At 45.1% G+C, this 12,339-nt stretch overlaps 1 protein-coding gene across 1 annotated transcript; it reads left to right on the forward strand.

Moving 5' to 3' along the window:
• Window positions 1–4,041: 4,041 nt before the first annotated feature.
• Window positions 4,042–12,120, forward strand: LOC134391896 (lymphocyte-specific protein 1-like). Its single transcript, XM_063115820.1, is given in 2 exon segments — window positions 4,042–4,161; window positions 9,479–12,120. Coding segments are annotated over 2 exon segments (1,026 nt in total). The 3' UTR covers window positions 10,385–12,120.
• Window positions 12,121–12,339: the final 219 nt, after the last annotated feature.

Consider the following 12,339-nt stretch of genomic DNA (forward strand, 5'->3'; position numbering starts at 1 on the left):
TCTGCAATTTGTTCTATCATGTTCTTCAAACTTTGTATAATCATCGGCATAAGACAGGGTAACAGCAAGCATAACAAAATTCCTATAACAACAATACTGATCATCCCTTTTAGTCCACCAAACCAATTGAACCACGAGCCTAAGCCTTCAGCCCATTCAAACCCTTTCCACGTCTGGACTGGAACATGGGCTAACTTAACCATTCGGTTCGTGATGTCTTCGATGACTTTCTTGTTGTCATCTATTTGCAAACAACAATTACTAAGATTAAATTGCCCACAAACGCCTCCTTCCGTGGCGAGTAAATAATCTAAAGCCAAGCGGTTCTGATATACTGCGTTTCTAAGCTGGGTCTGGGTTTTGGATAAAACATTCAGCGCGCGTGCAGTCTCATTGGTAATTAGTTCCAATACTGCTTGCAAACGGATAATACGGTTTAACATGTATATTGGTGTCCTGTAACCGAACATGCCATCTTGTGCCCAAATGGCAGGTCCGTAGTATTGGATTATTCGCTCAGGGGGCCAATCTTCATCCATCCAATCATCAATTTTTATGTTGGTCAGATCTTTGTGCTTTCGATCATAAGCTGTATGACCTAGGCGGACCCCATCAGTTAAAGGGATCAAGAAGAAAAAGGGTCTGATCTCCCCTATTGTACAAGTGCCTTCCCAGGGTTCAGGTAGTTCGGAATATGCATATTTCCCACATATCCAATATAATCCTCTGGGGGCTGGCCAGGCACTATTTTGGATGGCATTTAATCTGGCCTGAAGTGTGCTTGGCCATAGGCGATTAGGAGGTATGACGGTTTGATTTGGCCAATAGGACAAGGCAGTTTGGTTCAGCGTGGTAATGGTCTGACACGGGGTTTCCCCGATCTTGGGAGCCCTGGAAGATACTCTTTGGATGCACCACCTTCCAATTAGGGTATCTTTCAGCATCCACTGGCTATGGGGATTGGGGTCAGTGGTCTCATTATAGGGCTGGCTGACATTGTATTCTTGGGCTTCCCAGGGCCATTGGTCTCCTAGGTTTGTTCCTCCACATACATAACAATTAGATACATTCAGAGACACAGCGATAGTTTCTGCGAAGGTGACAAAAAGGTTGCGCGCTATCTCTGGTACTTCAAAAGGCTGTTTGACTTCTTTCCAAAAATCTTGGAAGAAGTGCTCTTGTATGGTGTGGCCTGTTTCTACAAACTGAGTGAGTTTCAGGTAAATCCGCTCCAGGGGGTCTGCCCCTCTTCCATGAATGCGGAGCCCGAATTGGTTCCCAAAAGTGGTTATAAACTGTTGTGGGTTAAAAACGGTAAAATTCACTAAGTTGCACTGTTGTGCTTTGCAGTTACTGAGGACTGGTACTTTGGTTAAAGAGACGTGGATTTTACCAAGGGGGGGTGTTGTTGAATAAGTGGCCCACCATACACAGTTCCAATAAGGACAACTGTTATCGCAATTGGCTTGTTTGGGGATGGTAGACCGCATCGGGTCTGTGGAGGGACATATATATTTGTCTTCATGCATGTATGTCTTCTCCCAGCTGATACTTCCACACTGATCTGGTCAGTGAGAGACCTTACAAGGATCTATGATCACAGAGGCTGGAGCATTTGGGGTTCTAAGTGGTATTTTCTGTAATAGTGTGCCCTGCTTGTTAGCATCTCTGACTTCTAGATGCCATTTAACAGGATTTTCTCTGGGATCAAAACATGTGGCTTTGTTATTCTGAGAACATACTGAGAAGGAAACATTACGGAAAGTGCAAGACGTTTTGGTCTCTGTACACTGCAATTTACTTTGATATATAATAGTCTGCTTGATCTGGTTATGCAGCTTCACTGTTTGTATACAAGAGGAACAGAGATCAAGTTTTGACTTCTGGGATGATATGCTCAGGGTCAGCAGGAACAGCAGAAAAGGCAGAACATGCCTCGGGCGGTGTCCACCTCTTTTTTCCAGGTTGAGAGGGGATGCAGCGCCCCCAGTTATTTCGCTCCCTCGGTTGCCAGTCCCGAGGAGTCTTCTCCCATCGCGTCCAGCGGTGAGGACTGTTTCCTCAGGGTGAGCTTTAGACCCGTGCCTTTCGTGGCCTGCCATCTCTCGGGTGCGGCTAATTTGGCTCGGCTTCAATGAATCCAACTGGAATTCCCTTGGACCTTTAAAGCAGTAGGCGTAGTCAGTATAATAGTGTATGGCCCGTCCCACGTCTTCCCTAACAGGCTTTCTTTGTAACTTTTTACCCAGACTTCATCCACGGGCTTGAAGCCATGAACGGGGGTAACTATTCCTAAGGGAGTCTGTTCAGTATGCTGGCTCATTTCTAGCACTGCCTGATTCAGTTCTTTCAGGATCCGATTAAGGTTGATCTCGCCACGAAGTGGCAAGGTTTCGACTGTAGCTGGCAGCGGTGGAGGCCTGGCATAGACTAGTTCATATGGGGTCAGTCCGTTACTTCGGGGGGTGCACCTCATGTGGAGCAAGGCAACAGGGAGCATCTGAGTCCATTTAGAGTGTGTTTCTGCGCACATTTTGCGAAGGTGTAGTTTCAGGGTCTGGTTAGCTCTTTCTACTGCCCTGCTGCTCTGCGGTCTCCAAGCACAGTGTAACTTCCAGTCTATATGAAGCGCTTTGCTGAGTTTTTCGGTGAGCTCTGCTTGGAAAGCTGGCCCATTGTCAGAGTTCAGCTGCTGGGGCAGGCCATAGCGAGGGATGAGGTCTTGGATCAGGTGTTTTGCTACTTCTCTTGTCCCTTCTGATCTGACTGGCCATGCTTCTACCCATCCCGAGAACGTGCATACGGCTACCAGGGCGACCTTGAAGCCTCCAGCTGGTGGCATGTGGGTGAAGTCGATTTGCATAACTTGGAAGGGCCGGCTGCCTCGGAGTATCTGGCCTGGGAGAGGCACAGGTCCTTTCTTTGGGTTATTTCGTGCGCAGGTGACACATCTTTTGGAAGCTTCCATGCAATGGGTGGCTAACTTGTCTATATACATAGTCTTTTCGATCAGATGCCGGAGGGCTTCTTTGCCTAGGTGACATTGTCTGTGCATATGGTACACAGCGGTTCTGGCAAGACGTTCTGGCACCCAAACTCGGCCGTCTGGCAAAATGTAGAAGCCTTTTTCTTTCCTGTATCTATGTTTTTCAGCTTCTTTCTCTTCTTCTTGGTTATACGGAGGCGCCATGACGAGAGGTGGCAGGGAAATCAAGAGGGCGTGGCTTGCTTCTTGTACTGGCTGGTTGGCGGCGTCTTTGGCAGCCTGATCCGCCCTCTGGTTCCCTCGAGCAATTGGGTTAGATTTCCCGGTGTGTGCTCTGCAGTGAATCACCGCAACTTTCTCTGGCAGCCATACAGCTTGTAAGAGCCTCTGGATCTCTTGTGAATGTGCGATTTCTCTTCCTTCGGCTGTGAGGAACCCTCGTTCTCGGTACAGTGCTCCATGTACTTGGAGAGTGAGAAATGCATATTTTGAATCTGTATAGACCGTGATTTTCTTTTCTCTCCCCCATTCGAGGGCAGCGATTAAGGCTAAGAGTTCAGCTTTCTGAGCAGACGTGCCAGGTGGAAGAGCTTCAGCGATTAGGACGTCATCTTCTGTCACTACGGTGAAACCCGCCTTCCTGACACCGTGCTGGACAAAACTGCTTCCATCAGTGAAAAGGACGACGCTGCCAGGTACGGGACTGTCTTTTAGATCGGGTCTGCTAGAATGGACGGTGTCCATTATTTCTTGGCAATCATGTATAACTGGCTCAGGCAAGGGCATCAGAGTTGCAGGATTCAGGGCTACGCAGTCATTCACTCGCACGTTAGGGTTCTCACACAGCAGTGCTCGGTATTTGACAAGTCGGGAGTTGGTCATCCACTTTGGTCCGTGGGTTTCTAACAGAGCTTTCATGGAGTGCGAGGCTGTGACTTCTATGTGTTGCCCGTAGGTAAGCTTAATGGCTTCAGTTAAGAGCAGGCATGCAGCGGCGATATATCGGAGACATCCTGGCCAACCTCTGCTCACAGGATCAGTATTCTTGCTTAAGTATGCCACAGGCGGGGATCTCCAGGGCAACTGAGGCTGGCCCCCAATTTACCGGGGGTGCATGGAGGATACGCACGTCTTCTGTGTCTTCTGGAGAACCTCAGATCAGCTACGCCATTGGCGTAAGTGCTACACCGTTTGCGTGGCTGCTATGCAAGTGGCGTTCGTGCTACGCCATCGGCACAGGTGCTACGCCATTGACGTAGCTGATCTGAGCACTTCCTGGAGACATAGAAGATGCACGCATGCTCCCTCCCCGCCTCGCACAAATTGAAAGGGCTTGTGAGCATTGGGAGAAGCGTGGGGCACATGTGCGCTCCAAGAAGGAGGATGGTTGGCCAGCCATGGCAGCTCAAAGGAGGAGGAGCAGCAGCCGGAGCAGCCACCCACCCACCTGCAGCACCCCAGTGCAGCACCTGGTCCCACACCTGACTACATGGGTAAACCGGGTGCTTCTTGGGGGGGGGGGGAAGGAGTGGGGGGGGAAGGGAGGAGGAAAAGGAGGACATGGGGGGGAGAGGGAAAGGTAGTTTTTGCTTTGCCTGCCACAATCAGCCAAAATCATCCTGAAAATATTATTGTGGTTTTAATGTCCTTAGCTACACTTATGGAAAGGTGGGATCTTAACATGTAAAGTAAAGAAGCTTTTTAGATGGTATTGTTTTAGTACTTGTGGGTTTTTCTGGGCCTGAATGATGTATGATGGTTTGGGATTTTTACTGGGATTGAAGCTTGTGGATTTTGTAATGTTTAAGTTGTCTTATGTTTTAGTCGTAATGTTCTATTGGCATTTGTAATATACGGCACGAGGTTTGTAAGCTGTTTTAAGCCCACCCACCCCAGTCTTTATTAAAGTAAAGCTTCTGTGAGGGGGCTAAAGGTTCCAGTGGGAAACCAGCAGGGAGCAACGGCGGGTATTGGGAAGGGTCATGTGCTGTGCCTGGGAACAGTTGTTTTTAAATGGATATTGTTGTTTTTATACTTTTGATGCTTTTAAATTTTGTATATCTGTTTTTAATGTTCATTGTTTTTAACTTTTGTAAACCGCCCAGAGAGCTTCAGCTATGGGGTGGTATATAAATGTAATAAATAAATAAAGAAAGAAAAACGAGAGGTTTGTGGGTGATCCAGAGAGGAGGAGTTTAGATGGATCTTGAAATAGAGTGAGTGTAGCTTTTCATGTTCTTGTACTGAAGAGAAGGGAGGAAGGTTTGTGTGTGTGTGTGTGTGTGTGTGTGTGTGTGTGTATACAAGCATGGACATATAATGGGTACACAGGATGTTTGCTTCTGTGTGGATGGACAGATGGATATGGTGTGTGTGTGTGTTCAATTTACATTGTATGAAGGCAGCAAAAAGAACTACCACAAAGAAATGTGTACAGCAACTAAAAATACATGTTAACTTTAGATATGTGTTCTTTATTTCAGTGATTTTAACATCAACTTATTATGTAGAACAGGTTTGTCTTAATTGTGAACTGTAGAATCAGACATGTCACCAAGGCCACGCCCCCTTGGGGTGGTTATGTCAGTATGGGTACGCCCCCTCAGGGGCTGGGCATGATGGGGTGGGCACGCCTCCTTGAGGGCGGCCATGTTGTCCTCCTTTTTGGTTTCCCCAAATATGGTCACCCTACCTGATCTAGCATCAGTCTGGGCTTCATGGGAAATTAAAAGGTGACTAGACTATTGGGACTGCTACAACCACAGCCAGAGAAGCCCACAGAGGAGAGGACACTTTGCCCAGGGTGCTATCAAACCTAGAGCTAGCCCAGCCCATAGTAAGTTCCAATTGGGAATCTCTTTGATTTTGTCTGGGATGGAGGAAATGCAATCTGAGAGGGATAAGGTATGGCCCAATCTCTTTGTGAAATTGCGTCTGGCACAATGAAATCCAGGACTGTAACAACTAATTGAAGAAGCTGACTACAGTCTCTGTTCCTCATTCAAAAGAAGAGAATTTAAACTCAGAGCTCATACATCCTGAGACATTGGGCTTTTCTACATGAGGCATTTATTGTGTGCTCATTATTCCCTACTCACTGTTGTTTACAGGTTCCTTAGATGATGTTGTCACCTTCCAGTTTCACTTCTGCGTCTAACTAGCACCTTCAGCGAGGTTTTTTAGAGCAGGGGAAATGTGGCACTTAATTGTAAAAACAAAAGAAAGCACAATTTCCTCTTGTTTATTTGTGCTATTCTGCTATACCACAGTGCCATCTAGAGGTTATGTAGTGGAAAAACAGGAAAGGAAATACGCCTTGTGTAGTGCTCGGATTGCAATTCTGTGACGAAACTGAAAGTAGATACAGCCAATTAACAGCCTTGTGTAGAAAAGCTCATTAATTGGATTGAGGAAAGATACTTCACACTCCACAAGGCAGGAATTAGGAAACTCTTCTTACACACTCACAGAACAGTCAAAACTCAATTAGGACAACCACCAAAACAACAGAATGAAAGTTTGTAGCTTCTGCCATACTGATCCATGAAGAAAATTTAATGCACTCACCTACAAGATAAGAACCTGTTTGATAATGTTTTTGTTTTGTTTTTTAAATGAAAATCAACCTCAGAAGGCTGCAAATTTGAAACAGCATAGAGGAGGTGGTTACCCTTTCCCCTCTGACTGTTTTCCGTCTTAGAAATACCACCTCAGCTTCTTTTTGACTTGTGGCTAGAGGGTAATGGATTAGGCCTGCTCCCACTCTATCATTTCTCCAATCGATTCATAGGAATCATTACACGTGTTTGCTGTGTAACTTCTAGTTTAATCCAAAGAGAGACAGAAACAGAGAGAAGGGGAAAGCTGAGATTTTCTACTAGTGTCCTGCTTTGACCTTTAATTAATCCGCCTAGTGTTCTCTCATAACATGTTTCTATATTCTACAGTAGTAAATAGATAATCTGGGATTAAAATTCAATTTTTGATGAAAAGGGTAAAGAACTTCCCCCTTAGACATGCGAAAGGCTACAGTGACCTACAAAGACTGGGAAGAAATTCAAAAAATAAAATAAAAAATCCTACGTGCACTTCCTATGGGATGGCCTTTTCATGACTTTATATATTCCCAGATTGAGCCTTCACTTTGAAAGCAGGTTCTGGGATTGAACCTCCATGAGCCACAGGTCAAATTAAACCCAGCTGCAACAATATTCATATATTTAAAGACTTTATACACTGCCATTCAATAAAAAAAAATTGAATATAGCTTAAATCAAATATAGAGTCAAACAATAACATTTAAAAAGGTAGATAAAAGCAGCAAAAAATGCACAAAAAGAGGAGGCAAAACAGGAGAAGGAGGAGGATATAGGTGTGTTGCCAAGAGGCAATGGCTCTTTCTAGGATTTTAGAATATGATAAAACACATAGAGCTCCATCAGATGGGTGTTTTATTGCACACTCGTTGCTGGGCAGTCTTCAGATTTTCACAGGTCCCTCGCATGACGTCATCTGCCTCCCGTGTGCCTCCCGCCCCTTGTAGCCTCCCTTGTGTGACAAAAACCCCCTCAGAAAGTCCGATATTTTTAAAAACATGGAAGTTGCCACTATCTCCTGCCGACTGAATGGGCCTCGTGCATATCAAAAGAAGAAGTAACGGGCAACGAAAACGGGCAAGGAAGCGACGGGGGCGGGGGGGAAGCGTGATTTCCCTCCATCTGATGGCGCTCATAATGGGTGAAGGCTAAAGATATTCTTAAACAAGAGCAAATTAACAAAGCAAAAGAAAGCAGAGCACTACAGAGTAAGATTATTAACATACGTCCTTACAGGATCTCAAAATATGGTAATTGATGTGATGGCCTGAAATGCAGCACATTTCCAGATCGGCCTGCATTGAGATCCACCACCACCAGCCCAGGAGAGCCTCAGGGATTCATATATATTATTATGCCCATAGTAACCCCACCTGTATCCTGGACATAGTCCAATGACTTCAAGAATGTCTGGCGGTAAGCCGGTGTAGATAATTCCATCCCAGCTACTCTGGCTCTTGCCAGAGGCTTATCTGCTAGCTTTTCAGTTTGTACATTCTCAAACAGATATTTGGCCCCAGGAAGAAGAAGCATATCTAACCACTATATACAACAGGCCCAACTGGAAGTCTAGACACAAGAAGGCGTTGTACACCACTAAACTCCTCAAAATAATAATTGGATTCTGCATTTCCACCAGAAAGTAGGGCGGTCATGATGTCATTTTTAGCTTCTTTTTAAGACTGGCAACTGGATGAGCACCTTTGCAAGTGTGCAGGAAATTAAAAATAAAATGTGTGGTTGTTCAAAGCTGTGTAGTTGTGTAGATACACAGTGAAAAATAGCTGCACACTATGAGATGTTGTATATCACATTTTATGTATCGCAGTTTATGCATCTATTGTATGCATCACATTTTATGTACACCTTGTATGCCTTCTCAATGGCTGCCCCAGGGCTCTGGAACCCCCTTCCCAGGGAAGCTAGACTGGCTCCCTCCTTGCTCTGCTTCCGGAGGCAGGCGAAAACTCTTTTGTTGTGGCAGGCCTTTGGACCTCTGCTTATGTGCTTTTTATGCACTGGATTTGTTTAAAATTATTGTTTGTATTTTAAATGTTTTACTATTGCAGCATGTTTAATTATATTTTTAATTTTTGTATATTCATGTTTTAACTGTATATGTTTTCATTTGTAAAGCTGCCTTGAGTCCCAATATTGGGAAAAGCCGGGATATAAATATCATCATCATCATCATCATCATCATCATCATCATCATCACATTTTAGTTGAATGAGTTCCAGTGTTGATGGGTTCCAGCAAAGCTGGGTTCCAGCAAAGCTGTGAGCCATGGAATATTGGTGGTACCAGATTTCCTGCCATAAGCTTTTTTGGAAACTGAATGAAGAGGGCTCCTGCATCTTTAATAGTTGTATAGAAAAGGGAATTTCAGCAGGTGTCATTTGACCAAGTACAAAAAAGGGCAGGGCTCCTGCAGCTTTAACTATTGCGAAGAAGAGGGAATTTCACCAGGTGCTGCATGCATACAAATGACACCTGCTGAAATTATCTTTTCTGTACAACTGTGAAAGATACAGGAGCCCTGTCCTCCTTTCCATATGGTCACCCTACCTTACAGACTGCCTAGTGGCAGTTGCAATATTCTGTGGAAGTAGCAAGGTTGTGGCCAGTTCACCCAGAGGCCTTGCACAATCAGCACTAAGACCATTTCTAACTTAAAGGGCAGGGCAATAATAGAAAGCATCTGTGGGGTGAATCAATAACTGGAAACATGTATATAAAATAGGCATTGCAATAGTCCCAGTCAGGTTCCCAGGACATTGGAAAGGAGCACACATTGAGACCCCACAATCTCTGGAACAAAGTCTCTATGAATGGCCTTGATCTCCCATTGCAGTGAGTGGTGAGTACAACTGGATGGGGACATTTGAAAACACAGTTGTATGGCAGCTCTACTAGGCTTTCGGTGTACCTGGAAGCTCAAGAGGGGTCCACAGCTGAAGTGCATTCCTATGGGGAAGAAGACAGCAATCTGACAGAAGCCACAGCCAAGCTGGAGCAGGTCCACCTGTAGCGGGAGTCTCCCACCTTCATCCACTTTGCACCCGTGCCTTCAAACTTCCCCAGGTTTGTTTCTGTCTCCGTCTCAGAAGATCAGCCTGAAGCAAAGCTGGAGGAGGAGCAGCCAAAGCTTAGTGAAGCTGTGGATGTCGGAGAGGAAAATCAAGACGTTCAAGAAGAGCCCCAGGATTTTGCAGAGGACAATAAGCATGAAGAAGAGCAAGAAAAGCAGGAGGAAAAAAGAAGATGGAATGAGGAGGAAGGAGAACCAGCAAAACGGCAGAGAACCCCAAGCACTTCCAGCCAGGAGGAGGATGGCCAGCCGCCTTTAAGTCCTACAATAAAGATCATCGACAGAACTGAATCTTTCAACCGCGCCGTACAGAAAAGTAATAGTGTGAAAAAGAGCCAGCCGCCTCTTCCAGTTTCAAAGATTGATGACAAACTTGAGCAGTACACTCATGCCATTGAGAGTTCCAGCAAGGGCCCCAAACCAGTGCGTCAGCTTTCCATTGACCTTCCTACCAATAGTGCAGCAGTGGCCAGCACGAAAAGCCTCTGGGAGACCGGAGAAGTGGCCCAATCCCCTGTGAAGACAACACCTTGTAAGGACATTGTGGCTGGAGACATTGTGAACAAGAGAAGCATTTGGGAGCAGAAAGAGAGCCCAAGTACAGATGGAAATGCTAAGGTCAGGCTTCCTGGCAAGAAGTACAAGTATGTGGCAACTGGACATGGCCAATACAAAAAGGTGTTGATAGAAGATGGGGCAACGGAAAAATAGCCTGCTTAGGCATCAAACACACAGCTTGACTTGGTCCTCATCGGAACACCCGAGATAATACTTCTGTGCAACGCTGTTGTTTCCTCTGCTAAAAGAGAACTATATTCAACGGATGTCTTCCCTTCCTTGCTCAAATCGGCAACCTGCTTTAAAGCCAGCTACAGTTTTCTTCCCAGATGGGAGCATCTCTCCAAGTTGACATTCATTTCAACACAACATCAACACATGGATGGAGAGGGGCTTGACTGTTTCTCCTGGCCGGGCCGGGGGGCTGGGTCCGGGGGGTGGAGACGCAGAGCAGCGGGCGGGTTGATTTCCCCAGCGTGGCGGGGAGCCAATTTAAAGTGGTTGGTTTAGAATGTTAATCACCAGTTGACATTTTAAACCAACCAACTAACCAGCCACTTTGGATTGGCTTTTTGTTGTGTTCGGGAGGTTGGCTTGTTTGCTGTTCTGCGTCTTTGTTTCCTGGGCTTGGCCCCTGGGCTTGGCTGGGGGTGGTGGTCGGGCCTTTCTCTATCTATACTTTATCAATAACTAGGAAGGAACCTTTAGTATTCCTTACCTTCCTTTGAGTTGTGAGCCAAAAACAACAACAAAACAAATGTGAAAAGAAAGATTAAGGTGAGATGGGTGGTAGGAAAACCTAGCTGTCCATAGCTGATTCTAAAGAGTCTTCTGCCATCTGAGCCCTCAAAATGGCAATGCATGCCAGTGCCTCAATTATTAGGTGGGGGTTTTGTTGTTTGATTTTTATTGTGGGGACACACTTCATCTCCTATCACCGTTCTGAACTTTTAAAGATTAAATAAGTGGGAAACTGTATGCAACCATACATTCAGGATAGCCGTCACATTGTCCATTCAACTTGAAACCCACCCAGTGTTCCCATCTGGATAAAAAAGGTTATCCAGTCAAGGTATGAAAAGTTTCTACCTTGTGGCTAATGCTGTCATGGAGGTGCTCCTTAAGAAGTATGTGATGAGTCTTCCCTTGCACTGTTTCAGTCAGGGTGATCATCACATGGCCAAGAAGCACTTCAGGAAATCTCTCCTGCCAATCCAAAAGTGCCTGCCTGATCCGCAATGTATTGCTAATTCTGGCTTTCCTTGATTTCTCCTGTCATGGCTAGTTCAGGAATACAAATCCTGAAGCTTCTTTTCTGTATTCAGACGTATAGTTCTCTTCCCATTAAACATAAAGGTTTAAGCTGAGCTCTACTAGGACTTGGAGGTATTTCCTTTGAAATTGTCCTCTGAGGTATGGGATTGAGAGTGGAAACAGGAAGCAGGCCTGAGCCTGAGGGTGCACCTGGGAGACCAAGAGGTCTCTGTCTTGAACCATTCCTACCTTGAAGAGGGCATGGTGGTGTTTCTGGAAAAATTACCAGTTGGGATAAAGGTCAGCTCCCAGAGGCCAGCAATATTGGGTCTCGAAGGAAACCTTTCAAAAAATGGCTGCTAATACTTGCATGGAGTAGTTGGTCTCATGTGACTTGACCCATGCATTGCAATATATCAATGCTCCTCTTAGCCTGCCAACTACAAATATTATTTGCCTTCCTCTAAACAAAAATAAAATTGGCCACTATAGCCTACTTCTGTTCTCCTAAGTTTGGAATTTTGCATCTCGAGAGCCTAGATATTTTCCTATTTTCTTTCACTTTTCTTTTGCTTTCATCCGTTAGGTTTCTGTGTGACCTGGAATTGTTTTGTAAGCATTTAATAAAAATTCTGAGAAACAGAAAAAAAAAAAAAACAACTGGATGGGGACATTTCATGTAGGTACTGGTTTGAATTTAAATGCAATTTCTATGTGCAATCTTGGTGAACTAATAAATCAGTTTAAGATTAGAAGAGAGTGTTTCTATTAAAGCTCAGTATGCTCTTTAAACACAGCCATATGTCAATATATTTTGCATTCTTTCCTAGTGTGAAGGTCCAGAGTGATCTGCA

This window comes from Elgaria multicarinata, chromosome 2 (assembly GCF_023053635.1).
Source record: "Elgaria multicarinata webbii isolate HBS135686 ecotype San Diego chromosome 2, rElgMul1.1.pri, whole genome shotgun sequence".
Taxonomy (NCBI): Eukaryota; Metazoa; Chordata; class Lepidosauria; order Squamata; family Anguidae; genus Elgaria; species Elgaria multicarinata.